This window comes from Camponotus vicinus, unplaced genomic scaffold, assembly GCF_025532165.1.
Source record: "Camponotus vicinus isolate PSW18456_S1 unplaced genomic scaffold, iyCamVici1.0 SCAF_4, whole genome shotgun sequence".
In the NCBI taxonomy this organism is placed as follows: domain Eukaryota; kingdom Metazoa; phylum Arthropoda; class Insecta; order Hymenoptera; family Formicidae; genus Camponotus; species Camponotus vicinus.
The window spans coordinates 19,868,487-19,891,222 of NW_028141976.1; the positions used below are offsets into that span (position 1 = coordinate 19,868,487).

Below are 22,736 nucleotides of genomic sequence, written 5' to 3' on the forward strand. Positions count from 1 at the left end.
ATCGTTGATCAAGCGTAATGTTCGGCGATATCGTATTATTATCAGAATTGTATGGTATTTATAAACTTCGAAGATTTTTACAAAATCCGAATCTCTCGCGTTATCATACAAGTCATTGTATTTTTTTTTACAGTGTTATAGACAATAATCTTATATCGTTAAAGATGTCTTTGATACTTCAATAATATCGCATACAATTATCTACGTAATTCATCGAAAAATATTTTTATTAACAATACTCGCATATTGATACACGCAAAACAATCTTGGTGAATCTTATTGTCGTCATTACTTGTGCAATTATTTCAATTATCTACTATGCAATTTATGATTAATATTCTCGCGCTTGACGATAAATTAAAAAATTTGCTCTCATATGTCTACGAAAAAAATGTTGCTAAACAATGATGTCAATAGTTGAACGCGGATGACAAATGTCTTTGCGCTGTCACACAACGCGATGTTATAGTCAGAAATACTCAGTGTCATAAGCGTCCCTAATGGATCTTCATTAGTCTCCTAGCTGCCATTTGGCGGATTCTCCTTACCTTAAGATCGATGGCACCTGATTAAACCGTCAGACAATTCTCGCATTACGATCCGCACGCCGATACGAAACAAATCGATTTATAATTACACATACACACATACGTACAAACACGCACACGTTATTTGTACATTATATAAGTGACGTATATCGTCTCTTGTCTCCTTGCGAGGAAAGAATATTTCTTCGATATAACAATCGATGTTATTACGCGAGTCATTCGAGTCTCGTATCGACTGATAATTTTCAATCAATGTCCGCGAGATTTATCAAATCTAATGTAAAATGATCTCTCGCTAGCATCTGGCCGCGCACTGTTTAGTAATATAGGCTGTGTACTGACCGAAGACGGAGTCGTTGTCGAGCAACGTGCGATTCAGCTCTGTCATCTCCGTACCATGGGATGTCACCGACGGTGCTTCGTATCGCCTCGGTGGCTTCACCACCGGATTGATAGTGGTAATCAGAGACTTCTCCTGCTCGCCGAGGCCGTGATGTTCCAAGGATGCCGCCTCGAGACCCTTCTCATCGTGCCTGGTCCGGCGACGTCGGCAGTAACACACGCAAAGCACAATCGCCACGATCAGCAAGCACAGCGCGGTGACGCCGAGTCCTATGGCCAGCGGCAGGCTGATAAAATTGTCTCTGCTGCCCAGCGTGTCACCCACGATGGCCAAGGTCACGTTCTTCTCGACTTTGCCGCCCGGGTTCTTCGCGTGGCAGACATAATCGCCCTTGTCGGAGAGCGTTGCATCAAGAATGGTGAGATTCAACCAATCGTGACTCCCTGACAACACGTAGCCTCTGTCGCTATTCGGACGTTTGGAGAGGTTGTCTAAGACGCGAGTACGATGCGCCCATGACAACTGAAATAAATAATCGCATGTGATATATTTTATATCGCGAACAATAATAAAAGATTAAAGAATCAGGAATCGCTAAATAAAATCGCATATGCGGCATATTACATAAATAAAATCGCATTAAACTGTAGATTCTTAAAGCAGAGTTCTACAATTAGTTTGACGTTCCCGAGCACTACTTTCGACGGCGTCTGCACGAAAATACAATTACCTGAGGACGTGGGATTCCCGTTGCTCTGCACGAGAAAGTCACGTCTCCTCTGCCCATTTCGATTTTGGTTGCCGGGCCGATGGCGGTGATTTTCGGTCTGCATGCAAACTCGTCGCTGGTAACTTCGTCCCACATCTTGCCGGCCATGTTGGGCGGTTGCTCGCAAGTGGTCGGCTTTGTGTATAACTTTCGTTGGATCGTCCAGTCGCGGAACCTTTTGAGATGGCAGTTACAATTCCACGGATTATTCTGAAGTTCGAGACTACCGAGTTTAGGAAGACTCTCGAAGCTCTGCAGTTGCAGAGTACTAAAGTTATTCCCGTCGAGCGTGAGGGAGTGCAAACCCGGTAGATTACGGAACGTTTTCTCCTCGATGCGCTCCAATCTGTTCTCCGACAACCCCACTTTTTGCAGAAAGGTGAGATTTAAGAATAGATTATTTTCCAGTACCCTCAGTCGATTCTGATTGAGTAACAACACACGCAATCGTTGAGTCTCGTAGAAAGTTCCCGGATGTAAACTACGTATATTGTTGCCTGACAGATCGATCTCGATGACGATCTTCAAGCCGCTGAAAGCGTCCGTATGAATCGATTCGATGCCGCATTCGCGCAGTATCAATTTATGCAGATTCACCAGGAAAACGCGACTAAACGCGTCGTGTGTGAGATGATTCATGCGATTGCCGGTAAGATCGAGATTCTGAATCTCTGGCGAGAGGTCCCCCGGTACCTGCGTGAGGTTTTGCTTAGTACACTCGGCGGTCTTCTTGCCGGACACCCATTTGCACTTGCAAGTCGATGAGCACTGCATCCAGTCCTCTTGGCCTTGACACAGGGCGACCATAAACGCCGCATAGAGCAACCACCAGCCTATCATTCTCGATCCCATCTCGAAGAATCCTATTAACAGCGGAAACGTGCACAATGATGTTAGAACGTGACTGCGAGACCGCGACCGTAGAACTCATTTAGTTAAACGGAATTGCATACGATGAGACGCGTCTCATCTTACGCAATATTACATGAAGATAATATATGCAATGTGTGTATTTGTGTGTGTGTGTGTGTATATAAAATATGTATACATATGTATATTAGCTATATGACTTAATATTCATCAACGAGAGCGACTAGTTTTGTGTTTCACGTGTATTCATTATTATTGATAGTTGAATATGTAGGTGTGTAGGTATAGATCATTGTTTAATTATATGATCGAATAATCATATTACATACGTATATGTAGCAGGAATTAATTATTACCGAATAATATGCGGGTGCTTAATAATTTTGAATAATTTATACACGATACAAATATCCGACACGCTATTTGACACTTTTGGTTAATATACGCTGAAATAATTGTTCGTACTGAGCAAATTACGTGATTACGTAATGATTTTATACTGATGTAAACATCATCATATATGTTTTTAACATGAACTATTGTAAATTGTGCATTATGCGTTTTACGTAAAATTATATATTATATATTATGTTATTTTGTATAATATATATATATGTCTGGGCTTGATTTTACAGCCTCGTAGATTTGGATTTGTTTAATGCGCTTTAATGATATGCATTGAGTATTAAATTCACCATTTTTTTATGGCAATATAAGTCGTTACATGGCTCAAGGTTATTTTGTGGCTAGTCATACGAGACTAAACTTGGCTTTTCATGTTATCGGAGAAGTCTGACTAGGTCTGAGTTTGATACCATCATAGATACCATCCTTTTTTTCGTCTTCACGCTGCTCTCGTCTTCCTCTCCTCTTGTATTCCTGCAAGCTTGCCTTCTTTTATTTTTTGTTAGTTTACCTCGCTAATTTCCGAGAATGCCGGGACATCCCTACCGAGGACTGTTGGCAATTTAGCTTTAATATCGTTGCAGTACTCTTCAACGCTAGCGTCGCGTCAACGCGTTTCGCCAAAGTTAAATTAATACAACGCGACGACTAGAGTACGCCTCAACCCTTTTATTATCACCGTGAAGTCCGAGATTGTGCATCAAATTAGTCTTTCCGTCGAGAAGCGACGAGCACAATTCATCCCGGGTCTCTCTACGAGTTAAATCAACGAAAAAGAAAAGAAATCCGAGTTACACAGTATTGCGCGAATCTTGATGAAAAAATTTATCGAAACAGTTCGTGGATAGAATATGATAAATTCTGATGAAATTAATTCGTTTGTTTCAATTTTTTTTATTTTTTTATTATTTTGTTTTTCAGATTGCGTCTCTACATCACGTAAAATGTATATACGGTTTTCCAAATGTATATGTGGTTGAGTAAAAACAAAACATTTTGCGAGAAAGATAAAAACGATTATAAATTAAACAAACCATTCAGTTCCATTCGAGAATTGGCAGTAAATGTTAGAGCAAATTAATTGAAATCGTATAACGTTTCCCCGTTTCGAAAGGTACAAAGAAAACGGCGAATTAACGTCACGAAGAGAAATTTGTTCATGACGAAGATCGCACCGGGTTCTTGTCGGGAAACTTGTTTCGACGTATGTGTCGTTGTAGATTTCCGCCAACTTTTCACATATACATGTTTCGCGCAGTCGACTTTACTTCCCGGTGCCGCGAACTTTTTGAAGTCTCTATCCACAAAGAGCGACCGCGGTCGCTGTACTTGCTTACAATTCTGAGACTTTATTGTCGTGGCCACGAGAGCAGTTCTTTTGAGCTCGATTGGTGGTTCAGCTCCAGAATAAATGTGTACCGAGCGCATCGTTCTTTAAACCTGCCACATATCGCTTCAGTCTTGCTTTTGTCAGCGCCTTTAGATTCCAAGATAAAACAGCGCTCTTTGAACTAGAACATCGAACCAAATTCGAAATGTATCGCTTATGATATATGCCAAGCGTTTTCTCCTCTTCACGGAACATTTCGGAAAAAGCAGGGATTAATATTATGCATGTAAAACGAAAGATAACATTCGTATTCTGATATTGTATGCGTCGATTTTTCGTCTCTTCCGCTGTCGCGACAACGTCCCTTTCTCTCGATCCTAGTCGTGTATCGATCGACCGCATTTGACTTGTAAATAGCTAGCCAACAAGAGGACGTTAGGTGGAGAAAGTAAGGCGCTTGTATACCGATCGAAGTGGCTTTTAGCCTAGATGAACGATAGACGGGCGAGACGAGTGTCCTTTGGCGGCGCGTGTATCGTGCCGGAAGGAACCTCCCACCCGTCTCGTCGCGAAAATGCGGAAGTTGCTTGACGCGGAACGTTGTGCGTGTGTCCGACATGTTCGTGCGCCACGCAATAGAGAGAGGAAAAAACGTCGAATACAGAGAAAGAAAGAAAGAGAGAGAGGGAGGGAGGAAGTCGATTTTCCGCGGGGTGGAATTTCAAATTCGAACACCCTCTATCAATCAAGAGCATTCCCGGAGGGTTACGGCAAGTATGCCCTGTTGCTTCTACACAAATTTCATCAATCATGCGAGCCAACACACCGGAGGTGATGGTTATCCCGTCGGATCTCCCTGCCCGTCCTATATTTTTGCGCATAAAATAAGGTTTCGCGAAATACATGAGCGACCGATGATTGGCGGATGTAACGATCGGTACGGCCAATGTCGGTGGACGGATATCGCGATATTTACAAATGGCTTTTGAAAGCGCTCGTTATGATGCAGCTTTCGCTGTGGAAGCCACGCATAAATGCGGGGGCGTTTAAAACAGAGAAATAACAAAGAAAAAAGAAAAAAGAAAAAAAAACACTCGGCGTCGAGATGGGCAAGGAAAGTGCCGCGTATCGTGCCAGATCTTTCATGAAGCGGCCTCGCATAAATAGAATGCAGATTACTGTTAACGATTCGCAATCGCCTGAATTTTCGGGAACTTTGTGTCTCCTACGAAAATGTTGTTGCGATTTAATCTGTAATTTGCGAGAAACTGGGAACACCTTGCAACACCTTGCCTCCGACCTGCGGAAACTTTTTCCTGACGGAAACAAGGATTATTGAACGACGACGACGAGCCACGCGACCGTCTTACGAGAATATCAAAGAAGTTATGGCAGACGGATTTATATGTGTTATATGTACTTCGAGATAACGCTCGAAGCACGGATGAGCGCGGACCAAGACTTCGACGAGAAAAACGTTCACGTATAGCGCGCTCCATTGAAACTTCTTGGAGAGTCAGTACCTTGTAGTTGGAAGCGCTTAAACGTAATAACAAAATAGAGCGAGCAACTTTTTGTTAAATTACCGGGTCGTGATACAAATGGCCGTGAGGCGAGAAGGAGAATTTCGTTTTCGATGTAATCGCTCTGTACAAAGTGGATTTAAAGTTATTATTGTGACCTCCGGCTTGATTTTGTTACAAAACATTGTTTAACTAAGAATCTTTAGCCCACGGTTTGCTCATTATTATTTAAATACATTTTATACTAGTCTACGTTCGGAACATCTTACAGTGAGATCTGCCACGAATATATCTAGAGTAATTTTACTTTTAATACTTGTAACAAATTAAAGTCCCCGAAGAGAAAAGATTTATTAGACTAATAATAATGCATGAAACATATATGTCAAGATAAAAATAAGAGAATAAAAATAGGATACCAAGAGATACGATAAAAAATGAAACATACATGTCAAGATAAAAATAAAAGAATAAAAATACGATAAAAAAACGATAAGAGAATGAAAATTAGACAAGAAACTAAAAATAAGTCAATCAGTGCATGATTTTTTTTTACAATATTTGAAGAAAAAAATAATTATTTTTAATTTCTCTTATTCTTAGGTCTACGAATTTAATCACAGCATAAGTGTGTACGAGTGACGTGTAACTAATTAACTCATATCATTTGAAATCAATCGAGACTTCACAATCATCATCAAAAACGTAAATAATGAGCCGATTCACTGTGCTTATGTCTGGTATCAGGCTTATTTATTCAACTGATCCAATTTCATCGTGCGAAATTATGCGTATTAAGTAGGTTGCAGATGATCAATTCTCTCAATAAATATTGACCAAGCCAGGACCAGACAACGCGTCACATGAATTATGCTATGAATATCAACGTACGACGACGTGTAATACATGCGATGATATAATAACATATGACTTTATATAATGTTTAGTGTGAAAAGAGGTGGTTCCATCGTCTATCTCGATTTGCACAAGTAAGAGAATTTCATTAATGTAATATTTAGTTAGTGTTGTGTTAGATCGGTTCCGTAAAGCGCGTTGTTTTCCGTGAATTATCGTGGGATGCTGTTTTCATTATGCCGGGTCACCGTGGGACACGACGGGGACACTATGGTAATCGACTTTCTAATTATAAACGCGGGTGTTCGCGGATGGAGGGCGCGTGAACTCTCGACCGAGGTCACTTTTTCTCGATAAATCGTTAATAGTTAATTAGCAGAGAATAAGGACAGAATCGTTAGCCGATTCCATCATCGACAGTCGCGGAGTTAGGGATCGCGAACGAATTAATGATTGTATTTATAACAGTTTTATCAACGCGTTATTATTTGTCGGAAATATCAATAGACTGCATATGTGTTATCGCACATGACGAAATATATACAGGATGTCAGGGCAATCTCTTCCCAAAAAAAGCTCTTGTAGCTTACCTCGAGAGCTTTTCAAAACACTATAATAAAGTATTTTTTCATCGAGTATTTTTCGAGTTATGAGGCTTGAAATAATTTCTTAATTTTTACATAAAATATCTAGTAAAATATTCATTTTTCGATTATCTTATCTTAATACTTTTATGTACAAAATAATGAGAGGAATCAATTGGTGTAAAGAAAACATATAATTGTTTCGAAAAAAAATATGTAATTGTTAATTGCAAATTACATATTTTTCTTTCATAAAAGTATTAAGGTAAGATAATCGAAAAATGAATATTTTATGGTTTTATATAAAATTAAGAGATTATTTCAAGCCTTATAACTCGAAAAGTACTCGATGAAAAAATTCTATATTATAGTGTTTTGAAAAGCTCTCGAGGTAAGCTACAAGAGCTTTTTTTTGGGAAGAGATTGCTCTGACACCCTGTATATACATATGGGGAAAATATTAATTGCTATTAATATGTTACAAGCACAAATGTGCAATTTAAAATAAAAAATTACACCTTGAAATACACGTTAATGTACGTAACGTTTGTTAGAGATAATGAAAAATTTATTAAACCCATTATCCCGATCCGCTACATTCATATTTATCTCTATGGAACTATATCTATATATAAGCATGTAAATACTGAATAAAAGAGCTAGTCGAGCAAAATTACGCACTGCGTATCTTAAAAAATTTAAAGAATGGCCGGCGTGGGGCTTTTAACAAGCTTAAAATTTTGGAATATAAACTACATTATTCGATGTGTAACGATCGCGTACATGCTTACAGATAGAAATATCTCATATTCCTTAGAACAAAACAATTTTCTATAATAATGCAGATATAATTAACGTACGAAATAGAATAGAGCAGAGATGCTAAGTTGATATGCACCTGTCGCATTCATGAGCTCGATAATGCACGTTTGTATAACTAGATTCCGCATCCTCTTATGAGAGGAAGATCTGCTTATCAATATATATACGTACGCATGTACAATGCAATTGCTATCTGTGGAATATGATTAAAATTTCATTGAACATCTCCCGCATCCATCTGCGGAATACACACTTTAACAATTCCAATCGATACGAAGACAAAAAGGAAGTTTTATTTCAATTCACCTTGATCTACAAACTTTTACGTTTTATTATAACTTTCATCCTCTTATTTTACAACATACGAGATTGGATAAATTAAAAATGATTGTACTGAAAATAACGTGAGATATTTCTCTTCGAAGTTGATCTTTTTCTCCTTAAGGAAGAAACTTTATACAGTCGTTAAAAAGAGATTGTTAAAACAATTCTTTTAAAAACGACTTAACTTTCTTTTGTCAAGTATCTCTTTAAACGGTCTGTTGAATTCTTTTGTGTCACAGCTTAATTTTAAACATACTTGCAAAAAGTAGGAAATTTTTGTACAAAAATACAATCTCGAAAATAGAATCATTCATTGATAATGAAAGATACAATAGCAAGAAAAAAAGGGTGTAGTGGCTATCCAAAATCAATGAGAAACGTGATAAATATTCCTGTCTTGCAAAATTATTTATATTTAGGTTTGTTGCTCTTTAACAATGTCTTTTTTATGTGTATATGTCTGTGTATATATCTGTGTGTATATACATGTGTGTGTATTTTAATTAATAAATAAAGAATTTATTTATTAATTAAAACGTACAACAATAAAGTATGCGGCTTGAAGTAAAGATATATTGTATTGTATTTGACATAGAGTACATGTGTGTATATGTGTGTGTTATATTTATCATGCAGGTACTATTGTGAATGTAATAGTTTCAATCAGCGAGAAAATGTTTAAAGCTAAAACAATATTAAAATATTCTAGAAACATATTAAAACACATTTTAAAGATAAAAAATTCGAAGAACTTCTTGAAAAATAAAGAATGTTTGATACAATCAATATGTGCTGCAACAATTATGCGATGTAATTGAATTTCGATAATTGCAATGTAAGGAAGAACAATTTTTATTATGTTTACATTTATTACATTAAAATAATATTGTGAAATATTTTTCTTAAATAATTGAAATAATATCACTGTATTTCATTAGCATTTAGCTTAGGAATAACGTATTCAGCGTTAAGTATATATCTTTCAATAAACTTTCGACAAAAACCGTCAATCATATCAATATGATAATTCATGTCGTACGATATCATGTTTTTCCCGCTATATCTAATCTCTACGGCTGTATTTAATCAACTCAGTATTTAGTCAGCTTTTTCAATAAGATTTCGTCAATCGTTTCGATGTGATAACATATAATGTTCCGTTTTTTCCAATATCTATCTAATCTTTATCTATTGTCCGCTCTCGTTCTTTTCGATAAACCTCAGCTGCATTATTCGGAAAGTTCGAAGTTTGACCGAATATTTACAGGCCGTGTGCCGGGGACCGCGAAATTGCATAAACTTTTCAAATAAGGCCGAATCTTATAAATCTGCGGCCGAGAACATTGTCCACGAAAGTTCGGTGCCGCGCCGCGGGGTTATTAACTTCGGGTCACGCGAAACTATCAGAGCGTCGTCAAAGTCGTTTCCGCACTTTCGCACCCCGATACGGAAGACCAATTCGCGAAACTCACGTCCCGCACGTGACAACTTTGTTTTCGCTCCACGTGGCCGATTAGATCGTGCATTCACAACACAATTGCAATATCATTACACTTTGCCGTCGCAGAAAGACCCGTCTACTATATACTACGTTTTAATAGTGAGACTTATTCGATAGAAATGATGTATCAGTATAATAGAGAATTATATGAGAAATATATCCTTTTCTCTCTCAATCCACGAAGCTTAAAATAATTTCCTCTGCTAAGTTTATTATCGTTGAATTATATCGTTTAAAAGTATATTTTTGCAACGAATATTGATCGTGAAAATTCTCAACGCACATATATAGTTAGAAATCGTTATGTTGTAGTTTGATAAATATGTTGTTATTTATAATGATACTCTATTATATCGTATTCTTATTTTTATAATATTTGAGTAATTATATATTAAAATATATAATTCTCTATGGACCTTTACTCTTTCGATATTAAGGTAGATGTTTGGTTGTATTAAATGATCCGACCAACGAAAGATTTAGGTTTCTCAATCTTATGATACATATCTATTCATCTATTTACAAGGAGTCAGAGAACCTCATCTTGATCATCTTTTCCCCTTTTTCTCTTTTGTGCTTTACGAGAGCCAGATAAATACGAGAAATTCTCTACTGGTACTATAATAGTACTACAATAATTTAAAAAAAAGAAAAACGTGTTGTGCTCTCTTTCATGTTCTCTTTTCTTTTTTCCTTCGTCTTTTTTCCTATTGATATTAAATGCCGAAGGGCAGTATTGATGATTGATGAATACCGGCATTGTTCGTCTCGTCGTGTTGTAGTGACTGTCTGGAACAACAGTGCTTTGTCATTCGACTTAAAATTGATATGACAAATATGAATTTTGAGATGAGCTTTTTATTAATATGGTGAGCTTATGGTTACAATTCAGAATATTTATTATCGATTCAGAAAAATAAAGGTATCAATCACATAAAAAGTAATATAATAATACAAATAATAATAAAATAGGCATTCATTATTAATCATATTTGGTGAATAACCATAGTTTTATCCGTAAATAATTGTTTTATATCAGTAAACCTATAAAAAATTGAAAGTTTAAATACCATTAATGCAAAAAACTGAATTAAATCATTGATTATTTCAACAATAAAAGATTAATGAAATAATTGTTAATAAAGAGTTCGTAATATATACGTATGTATAATTTAAATCCTTTCAAAAAATTTGTTATATTTTTTCTCGATTTTTTTATACTTTATTAATCGATGCCAAGTTAATTGATTAAACATAATTAGAAACTAAAATTTGTCAAATTACTTATCGTTCAAAATAACAAATATGAAGTGTTAAAATTAGATAATAAAATTTTTAAATAATACAATTAATAATAAAAAATAAAGCCTAATAAAATACGGTTTCAAGAGAATTTATTGAAAATTTAACTTACGTTCGTTCTAATCTCAGGACAGTAATGTTCACGATTCTATCGAATGCCACTCGAACCAAGGATGATGCTGGAACAATAAATATCCATTACCATATTTTGAAGATAACAATCGTTAAAGTTGACCGTATCGTGACGATCAGTATTTTCAATTAGCAATATACAATTGAAATTGATATTCCAAACCAGTTATATTAAAATTATTTCAACCATTCAGAGCTTTAATTATTACGTGTACACCGCTATTATATTACGCCGAAAAAAATTTTACGATTATATTATATATATATATATATATATATATATATATATATATATAACTTTTATATATAAGTAATAAAATTCATATAAATGCAAACGTATTTGGAATATAATATAATAATGCTACATGGAAATCATTTAATACAACGTGCATTTCGACTGGTAAAATTTGATATCGTTCGCTTGAGAGCATTGACAAAAACGTTAGGGAAACAAAGGATTTTTTTCTCCACTTCGATAGGAGTCTGTAAAACAGCGAAAACAATCTCCGGCCCCATATACGCTACGGCAAACAACGAGCAATGAAAAAACTTTCTGTTAAGGGAAAGTAAACGACGTCAAATCGATCGTTGTCACGTAAGCCGCTTTTTTCGTTGGGAGTTCTGGTTTAACAATACATACCGGATAACCGAGAAAGAGTGCAATAATCGTTAACTGCGTTTGTTCGGGGAAAAAATAAAAAGCCTGACAAAAATGGCATACGGCAGCTGTTACGTTTTATATATTGGTGGATATATGGGGATAACTCGATATATGTATTTTTAATAATATATAGAACAAGTTCAAATATAATTGCGATAAAATTTAATTTTGCTGATGGATTCTGCATTTGTGTTTTGCAGCAATATATTTACACTTCTTGTTTAATAAAATTTAAATAATAATTTCGATTTATATTTTTTTACTTTATTTCATTACTCATCGGATTAAGAGTACATTTTTTAAAATTCTTTCTTTTGCAATGTGTCAAATATAAAAGAAGCTATTGTTAGATTCTACTTATCCGAAGGTTAATAAATAAGAATTTCTGAAATAAAAGTCGTTTATGCTATTTTTATTTCTACAGGAATTAGATTTTATTTGTGTTCTTCCAATTGCTGAAAATCGGGATTAGGAACCCTAAATTAACAATCAGAGATAAATTACATCTCTCAAATGAAAATATATTAATTTTACTTATAATAGAGAAAATGCGCCTAATAAAATTCAGAAAGTTAATTATTAATTATTGTGTTATATTCATGAATATTCTGATGATAAAAAACGCCTGAAAAATAACGGACAAAATCTATCAATGTATAATTCCGTTTCATGTTATTCATTTTATTTGCACAAAAGAGTAATTATTAATTACATCCGTGCGTTATTCCTAATTCGTGTAGACGCAATTTTATATCCATGTATCAGCACTTTAAAATAAACTCGTAGATCATATGTAGTAAAGTTAATTAATTCCAATGATTAAATATACCAATTTTATAATTTCATTATAGTAAAATATATTTAATTCATCTTTCATATATATATATATATATATATATATATACATGGTGTCAGGGCAATCTCTTTCCCAAAAAAAGCTCTTGTAGCTTACCTCGAGAGCTTTTCAAAACACTATAATAAAGTATTTTTTTCATCGAGAATTTTTCGAATTATGAGGCTTGAAATAATTTCTTAATTTTTACATAAACATTTACCATAAAATATCTAGTAAAATATTCATTTTTCGATTATCTTACCTTAATACTTTTATGTACAAAATAATGAGAGGAATCAATTGGTGTAAAGAAAACATATAATTGTTTCGAAAAAAAAAATGTAATTGTTAATTGCAAATTACATATTTTTTTTCGTGCATGTGTGCATGTGTGTGTGTGTGCTTGCATGCTATAATTAAATAATTAGAAATAATAAAATAGATATATGTAATTTTCTTGATATAAAGTCCCATCAGTGTCTGACATATGCATTTAGATCCCATTTTCTACGACGCCTAAACTATAAGCTGAAGAAAATTCCGCGCTAAAGACGAAAGCAAAGCCTCATTGAGCGCAGTCTCCTTTGTTCTCGCTCGATGAGCAAATTAAGTTTCAAAATCAAAGGGTAGCTTCTCGCAGTCCACTCTTGCGTACCGTGGATCCGTCTAATCGGATTGCCACGATAGCGAAAGAACAATACACGAGCACTTTTCTTATCCCCGTCGTTGTGTTTTATATGTTCTCTTCTTTTGTTACTTTTCTTTCTCTCTCAACTTCTCAAATGCGAAACATTCACGCGGAACATTGCGCAAATACGTCGGCTTCTTCCTTCTTGGCTTCTCGCGCGGTGGCCGATATAACGCGAATTCAATTATTACTGAGACAAAGAGGTGAATCGTCGAGCAAATCGTGCTCTCGCGTAAAAAAGTAAAGAAATATTGCGGAAAGAAAGCGAAGCAAACGCGCGTAGAAACGGCTGCGGGGGTGGAGGAGATGCTGAAGTTGCAGGATAAAGCGTGAGAGGCCATAGAACAAGCAGAAAGGATCGGTAAAACGAAGCGCTGCGCCGAGTCATATATTCTCTGTATATACACTCAGAAAATGGTTAGAAATATCATTTTTCGTTGTAAATATCTTAAACGCTTAGAAAAGCTAGATTGGGAATCGACAAATATAAAAAGAGAAGCAACAATAAATATATAAATTGACTTAAATGACGACATATCTTTATAGATAATTATTTTCGAGTCCATGTATTATGAAGATGAGTACAGTTGTTTTGCGAAAATTCGATCGAGACTTACATCTCGCAGAATATGATCCAGAAGCGGATAATTCATATCTCCTGCAAATAACAACAATATTTTCAATAGCCATCACTAACAAACGCGAATAACTATTACACTGTTACATATTGCTTTGAAATTGACGTTTTGTTATCACGGTGCGAATAAAATTGATCTCACCGTGTATCGTTAAATGGAAATTGATTATAACCCATATACTCTCCCTTCTCTCTCTCTTATGCAATTTTACACGCCGCGAAATAACGTATACGCGATTGATCTCTTATCACTCGTGGTTTTTTCATAACGGCATGTGTCAACCTTCCCATGTCACGCGGGCAAATATTTGTCGAATTTATAACAAAAACACGTTTCAATGGCACGCTCCATATGAAACCTAGACAGCGACGAAATTTATACCTTGTACAACCATTTCTGTATGTCGCATAGTATTGCCATATATTTACTACGTGCCTGTGCTACTGTCAGATGCAGATGTGGACTGTATTCTGTCGACGGTCATGAAATGATTAAATTAGAAGTAAATAGAAAGATCACGCTGTGATTTTGTAGAAAATATACAAGCATGTTCTCGAGTACTTTTGTTCGTTGCAGAAATTAAATTCATTAAATCATTCAGTTATTTATCGAATCATTAATCTTGTCTTTTTTCGAAACTTTACGAAACACTGCAAATGACAAGAATTAATTATCACTCTCGACGTTGGTAACGCCAAAACAAAAATCAATATTAAGCGTCGATCTATTATCGAAAATTATTTTGGTCGTAAAGACTTAATTTATGACGACGTTATGATCATTAAGGAATATGCTGTTAAAAAAACTTACAGTTTTTATATGTACGTGACGTTCATTTATCTAAAAGAATGAGCTGATATCTACAAGCTGCTATCGAACTTGAGCATACTCCTTGTATCACTGCTCCGTTTCATAATTTACATCAGATCCATATATAATGTTCTTATTTAAATATATATTATATTATACATATTATATTATTTAAATATATATGTTTAAATAATAATACAATATTTAGAATAAAAATACGAATGCATTAAATAAATTGCAATTATTTGTTACAACGTTGATATACAGGGTGACCCATTTTAACTTAGGCAGCCAAATAACTCGAAAAATAAGCAAGATAGAGAAAAATGTTTTAGACAAAAGTTATATGGTTTCGAGGGGGCCATAAGATGGTATCATTGGTTTGACCTTGAAGAGTCATTTGAAGGTCACGTGAAGGTCACTTCAATTTTTTTAAATGGAATACCCTATATATTTTTGTACATTCTTGTAGCTTATTTCGAGAGCTTTCCAAAACACTATAATTAAGTACCTTTCCGTTAAGTACTTTTTGAGTTATGATGCTTGAAATAATTTCTTAATTTTACATAAACCGTAAAATATCTTGTAAAATATTCATTTTTCGATTATCTTACCTTAATACTGTTATGTACAAAATAATGAGAGGAATCAATTGGTGTAAAGAAAACACATAGTTGTTTTTAAGAAAAAATATGGAATTGTTAATTGCAAATTACATATTTTTTCTTCGAAACAACTATGTGTTTTCTTTACACCAATTGATTCCTCTCATTATTTTGTACATAAAACTATTAAGGTAAGGTAATCGAAAAATGAATATTTTACAAGATATTTTACGGTTTATGTAAAATTAAGAAATTATTTCAAGCCTCATAACTCAAAAAGTACTTAACGAAAATGTATTTAATTATAGTGTTTTGGAAAGCTCTCGAGATGAGCTACAAGAATGTACAAAAATATATAGGATGTTCCATTTAAAAAAATTGAAGTGACCTTCACGTGACCTTCAAATGACTCTTCAAGGTCAAACCAATGATACCATCTTATGGCCCCCTCGAAACCATACAACTTTTGTCTAAAACATTTTTCTCTATCTTGCTTATTTTTCGAGTTATTTGGCTGCCTAAGTTAAAATGGGTCACCCTGTATATATATATTCCTTTTATCATGTACAATTGTATTTATATTAAAATTTTTTCATGTACAATTATATTTATATATAAATTTTAAACAATTTTTCGCGTGTGTCAGGAAAGATTGCGTATTCAGTCTGTTTGATATATTTTTCCTTAAGAATGATATGATATAATATAACATGGTGTAACTATAGTACCATGTTAACAAAGCGAGCAAAATTTTATAAAATTTAAAATTAAATAAATGAATACAACGGAAGTTTAATTTACGCATATTTAAAAAAGTTGTTATGCATCATTCAAAAGTGTTACTGTCATTTTATCTGACAACTTAAACGACACGCATGAAATTTTAATACACACACATGCACAAACACGTACACATAATGTTAATCTCTAACTTTTTAAAAATTTCAGTATTGCAAAGTAACTTTTTTAATAATATATATATATATACAATTTTTAGAAGCGCGTATAAAACTGTTATGAAAAAGGAATATTTTTTTATTTCATAACATTTATTTTTACTAAGAAAATAATTGCTCAAATTATTCATTTAAAAAACATAATATATATTTTACATAAATACATATATATATATATATATATATATATATATATATATATATATATATATACATATATAACATTACTGCAATGCTAAATTGTTGCGTGTTAAAGCACTTATGACGATGTAATCGATGTACACGCAACTCGATATGATGCAAGGAAAACATATTCGCTGAAGTGAGTTTCCGAAGAGCAAACATCATTCCAATTCCGCGTATGAGAAAGTTAAAGCTCAGCGCAATTTGTGAATATTTGGTTATTGCACGTTTCGCATCAAACCTTAGCAATGAAAAAAATCAAAAAGAAAATGTATATAACGTCATGTGACGAGCACGTCATCACGTTGGTAACGAGATTCTATCCCGTAGATAGGACCTAATCCGTATGAGCATGATAGATGCGGTTATGCGACACCGCACCACGCGCAGGTTGCAGGTTTCTCTCGTTCTCTTTTATTTATTCGTGGCTTTTTTTCGAGCGCGTCGGTTCCGGAAAGTGGCCGAAGAGCCCCTTAAATTTCGTACCTTGTAACCCCTACGTCGACGAACGGGAGTCATCGTTGCCTTGAGCGGACTTAACACCCCGGTTATTCGCTAGAATTGATTCCGGGTGAGATGGAACGAGAAAGTCAGTGTTTATTCAAGAGCTCTGGAGAACCACGAGATGGGCGAGATTGAAACCGAACTATTTTCAATCGGGGCTGCCCGCTCCTGCTCGTCTCTTCGAACGAACCCCTTTCTGCATATTGCAAATCGAATTCGATCTGTGCTCGATATCCTCTCGTAATTTGTCTGCTTGGCAGCACCAAGCTACTATCCTACCGTCTTATCGCGATCCATATCGAATACGCCGCAACGATTTATTTCAACTAACAAATCGCGAGAAATCTCTCGATCTCACAGATGATTCCACCGTTAGGAGTCGCGATAGGGGTCGTCTAATGAAAAGCATTCAACCGCGACTCCAACAAATACGAGGAATTGTTTGTCGCGTTACATACGTATTATTAAAGAAATTTGCATTTCATATCTCCTTTATAAGGGACTGCGAATCCTTTCATCTGATTTCAAGAAATTTAGTAGATTCGTCGAGGATAAGAAAATAATTTTGATACGTGTTCTCTCTTGCCTTTTGATATTCGAATATAAACATCGGAAATGAAGTAAAAATATGTATAATTTCTTTTAAGTTTAGAGAATGAATGTTAAGAGAGGAAAATATTATTAAGTAAATCTGCGCATCGTGTGACGGTGAAATGAAATCTAGGAGCAACCGATGTAATGGGAAGAAGAAAGCTAGTTATAAAGGGGAATGCTAAGCTTATCGTCGGTGCCGTAAGTTTTAACTAGCTGTATGCCGAGCAAAAGCAATGAAAGCGAGGTATTAACGCGAATAACAAGACCAACCGTAGATGCACACAGGAATGTAATTAGTTCCTAATTAACTCAGCAAATAAGGCGAGCTTCATGGCTGAAAACATCATCCATGGTACCGCGCGTATCATTTCTAGATAGAAAACAATTTGGTAAGCCATTCCAGGTATGAATTGCTTTTTGGCACTTTATATAGTGTGCTTTCTAATTATATTGAATGTTATATATAGTTTTTTTTGCAGAACGGCAAACATGCGAGCTTTTTTAGAATAAAAAAGTCATGGACAGGAAATTTTTTCAGATAAAATTTTTCATCCGTTTATATAAATGTATCAACTTACGAAATATATGAATAATAAAAAAAAAAGTAATAAAATTTAGTTTTTTTTCATTTATTTCACGAAACATCAACGAGAAAAATTTTATAAAAACAAGTATGCAATAAGATAAGATAAGGAATTTTACGGTTTCAGAGGCTCGGCTGAAAGTTTATATGCTCCGCACGCATTTTCTTTTTAAAATAGAATATACCTAACATTTCTGCATTCAAATAGAGAGAAAGAGTAATATTATTTCTATACTTCATAGACCGGTGCAGTATTTATATCAAATTTTTCACATTTATGATGAATCTTGAATTGAAATAAAAAAATGTATGATAGAAAATTTTAATTTCTTATAATAACGTAATATATACGTAATAATTTCTATATCAATGTCATAAAGTTTGTTAAAATATATATTATTAAATTATAATATACATAAAGTTTTAGATGTTGAGAGCGATTTTTATTTAATGATTTCTCCTTCGTTGTCCGCAACACATTTCTTATAATACATATATATTCTTATCATAATATAGTACGTATAATAAAGTCTAGTGCAATTTAAGGGAGAAGTTTTACAAAAAAATGCGCGTCGGAAGCAGAAGAAAGAAGCGAACGTAACGACGCTGGCGGTGCACGAAAAGCACGGAAACGTTAATCTCGTTTCGTACACTCATAATTTCTCGCGCGCATTACTTGAAGTAACGCTTACTTTCGCGAGAAACGAAAGAACTTGAGCCGCGTACGGTTAATTAAACGTCGCCTCCAGTGCTGCGGAATAAATCACGCTGTCCACAGCTTGGTCCCGCGTATAGTCGGTGGCGTCATCATTGGATGACACATGATTGGATGATATTTTCTTCAACAATACTGATAAGTCAATATTTGTATCATATCATAGAAAGAGCCTCCCGTTATTCGTGTATAAATATCCATATTCATCTTTTAATTACACAGTTACATTAATAAAATAATACGTTACAATGATAAGAAACTTTGATTTGTTTTATCTAAAAAAAGCATATACATTTATTTAATAATAATTTCTCAGAAAAATAAATATTTCCTTAATTTCTCGCTTATTATTTCTCTTCTCGTTGAAAAATAGCCGCCGTTTTTCTCATTCGCTCCGGAGGAAACTGCGAGTACCATCGTGGCGCATTATGCGTGTTAAAAAATAGAGACAGGCGCCAGGAGATATGCGGCAAGCGCCGAGAGGTCGATGGAGGAGCAATGGTCGGGTCACGGTTGCGAGTGATACCGTATCATAATCGTAATGCCAGTTAATACGCGTCGTGTATTCAGGCCAGGGTATCGCTTGCATGAGCGTTGCAACATGAGTGCAACGTAGTCGAAATAACAGGCGCGTATCCCTGCGTGAAAGATGAGCGAAATGGAGAGAAGAGCCTGGTCTCCCCCCCCCCTCTCTCTCTCTCTCTCTCTCTCTCTCTGTCCGTCTTGTTACGGATGTGCGTTCGAATGTCGACGGTGGTAGCTGGGCGGAGCACGAGTCACTCACAGCTGTCCTCCACATATGAACACGCATGCGAGGCATTAATCATATCGAGAACACCCACCTCTTCGGATTATCCCCTCGGATTTCTCTCCCTCTCTAACCTCTCTTTCTGTCTCTCTCGCTCTTTGGCTCTCCTGGTGCAAGCTCACTGAGCCTTCGCAACGTCCACAGATCATGCATACGACGCATACATGGCGGTTCGTCGCCATGGAAAGGACTAGGAAGAGAGGTAAGTGGGGAGCGAGGGTAAGCACCTACGACGTGCGCTTGAAGTCGAATTTAATGACGATGTCCATCATAGTTTGCGGTCGTGCGAGAACCTATTTACCTACCTACCACGAGCGAGCGATCGGGCGCTTTCGCAGCCTTTCATAGATTGGTTTGCCGTCGCCGACCGAACTTTCTCACCGAAGGACCTCTCGACAGTGGTGGATCGATTAATATGCGCGTGGAATCCACAAGCGAGAGGGTGCGGCGAGAATAAACCCCTTCTTCGTTTACCTAACGGAATCGGAAATGACTTCTTGAGAGATCTAACTACGGAAGGGTCTTCCCATTCTATGGATATGTATGCATCATGAATTGAATCATGGAGCCCCTTCGACGTAATCAACTTTATTAGTTCTTTCGTTTAATCGTTCTTTGCACGTGGATTTACAATTATTTCTCGCGAAATCAATTCTGCTTAGTTTTTTCTTAAGGTATTTCTATATTTTAGCTTTTAAAATACAGCCTGTGAAAAGTTAAAGGCTATTTCTATCGGTTTCTCGAAGTTGTTAGAGAAGCTAAGATACGTGAAAAACGAAAAGGGGGAAATTCGGTACAAGATTTTCTCAACTGTTTTTAACCGGCGGACACGAAGTAAAGTGAGGAGGCAACTCCTTCCGTTCCCACGTGGGAGATTCTTTTGCCGAAAACACGACATTTACGATCGCTTCTCGCGTACATCCATTTCTCAAGCGACGACGTTAAAAAGAGAGAGACACGCGCGGTTTACCTTCGCGTAGACACCGCGAAAACACGCGGTGTACTAGGTATATACGACGGTATCGATCGCGGGACGTCGTACGAACGGCATCTAATACTCGACAGTCGGACACCGCCCCCGCTACTATCGAAGAAATCACGTTGAGAATGGACAGCTATTGTTTACGATAAATAGGCATTGTGTTCCGCCAACCACGAACATATATATAATACATCACGTACGGTTTTACAAACATCATCGTGAGAACGCGCACTCGGATGTATCGGACTCTCGAGTCGGAAAGGAACATTAATAATGATAATTCTAATAACCGAATACGACAGATCTCGAATTTGTGCGAAGTTGAGAGTTTGACAAGTTTTGTTTGCTGTTCGCCAATTTATTGGCGAATTTGACTGGTTTGCCTTGGCGAGTCTCGTCGATGGCGGTACACCTTGGCATAAAAACAGCAAGAGCCGGGAAGAAATATACTTCCCTGGAAAGAGGCCAGGGACGAATTGTCCTCGTTACAGGTCAAGCGTGTAGATGTCATGCTGGCCATCTTCGTCCTTCCTTCGCGCCGTTTTATGTGTATCTGCTCATCTCCGGTAGTGTGCAGCACAAATGTGCGCGCAAATTGACCGCTCGCTACATCGAGCCTTCATGGCAAACGTTTACGAGGCTGTCTCGTTAACGCGCACTAACGTAAGTAAGCTCAATAACACACCGTGGCCTTTCTCAAGGTAATCGCGAAGAGTGAAAGAGGCGCGATCAATGTAAGAGGCGAAGATATTATCTTAGCAAATATGCACGAAATATTTTCAATGCTCTTATCGTATATTTTTAATTCTAATTTGTGGAGAAAAAAACTCATTTGTAAATAAAATATTTAACGAGCAAGATTCTTCCTAACTCAAATATTAAAATATAAAGCTGTCATCTCTCTACTTCGTTAAATTCTTATTTTCACGAGTTTATTTATTATAAATATTTAATATACATTACTTTATTTATTTTTCTGTAGATATTTAATACACATATTCAATTATCACGTGTGAATGGATTATACCTTCTCAAGGATACATTTCCCAATATGTACACTGTTGCAACGTTAGATCCCTTAGGTATCTGATATGTCACTAGTGGCCATATAGAGATTCATGCAATGATTATATCTCTACTATAGGCATCGAGATCGCTTTTGAATTTTCAGCCAGCTTAAGTTTGCGACATGGAGTACGTTTTGTTGTCAGTTTCCTTACATGTTACCTTATAGGTTGTAACGCAATATCCAAAACAGATTTGCCACAAGCTTAATGTCAGACAAGACGAGTGCATGTTACACACTTGATTTTAGTTGCGTGATACGCTGCACTGTGTTAACAATATCAATGATATTTAAATATCGCGCATGATTATAGTAAAAAGTCACGGAATACGTTATTTCCAACTGTTTTAAATAAATGGATCTGCATTAAATTATTGCAAATGATATTTCTGATTTAAAACCCCGACGAATATCGCTGACAGAAACTACAAAAATACCTTTACTCATCATAAAAACATTTCACCGCGGAAATCATAGTGAAAACTCTTTGTAAAGCCGCTCGTAGCTTTTTCAAACACAAGATAGGTAAAAGTAAAAAAGAAAATATAGCAAAGCGAAGAATGTGCCTTACATATGCAGAAGAAAGGCCAGTCTGCTTTGTATCATAGTGACCCGGGTTGCAGGTCGTTGACCAGCTCTCTCTCTCTCTCTCTCTCTCTCTCTCTCTCTCTTTGCAAAGCGGAATAACAGAGCGTAACGCGGCTTCGACTACTTCCCGATAGTCGCTTGCGGGTACCTTATTATGCTACGCGGGTTCTCGCGAAATTACGGTGGCCAGCCGCGACCTCCGTGCACATCCC

At 35.9% G+C, this 22,736-nt stretch overlaps 1 protein-coding gene across 4 annotated transcripts in view; it reads right to left on the reverse strand.

The window, feature by feature from the left end:
- The window catches only part of Kek5 (leucine-rich repeat, immunoglobulin-like domain-containing kekkon 5 protein), a 269,622-nt gene that overhangs the window by 17,736 nt on the left and 229,150 nt on the right, over positions 1-22,736 (reverse strand). For all 4 annotated transcript variants that reach the window (XR_014438650.1, XM_083097913.1, XM_083097912.1 and 1 more), the window contains 3 exons: positions 11,289-11,355; positions 1,622-2,523; positions 891-1,413 (listed from right to left, as the gene is read on the reverse strand). Coding sequence is in view for 3 of the 4 variants with exons in the window: in XM_083097913.1 (XP_082954039.1) it covers positions 891-1,413; positions 1,622-2,512 (1,414 nt within the window). In the remaining variant the exon portion in view is untranslated. The remainder of the gene's footprint in view (positions 1-890; positions 1,414-1,621; positions 2,524-11,288; positions 11,356-22,736) is intronic.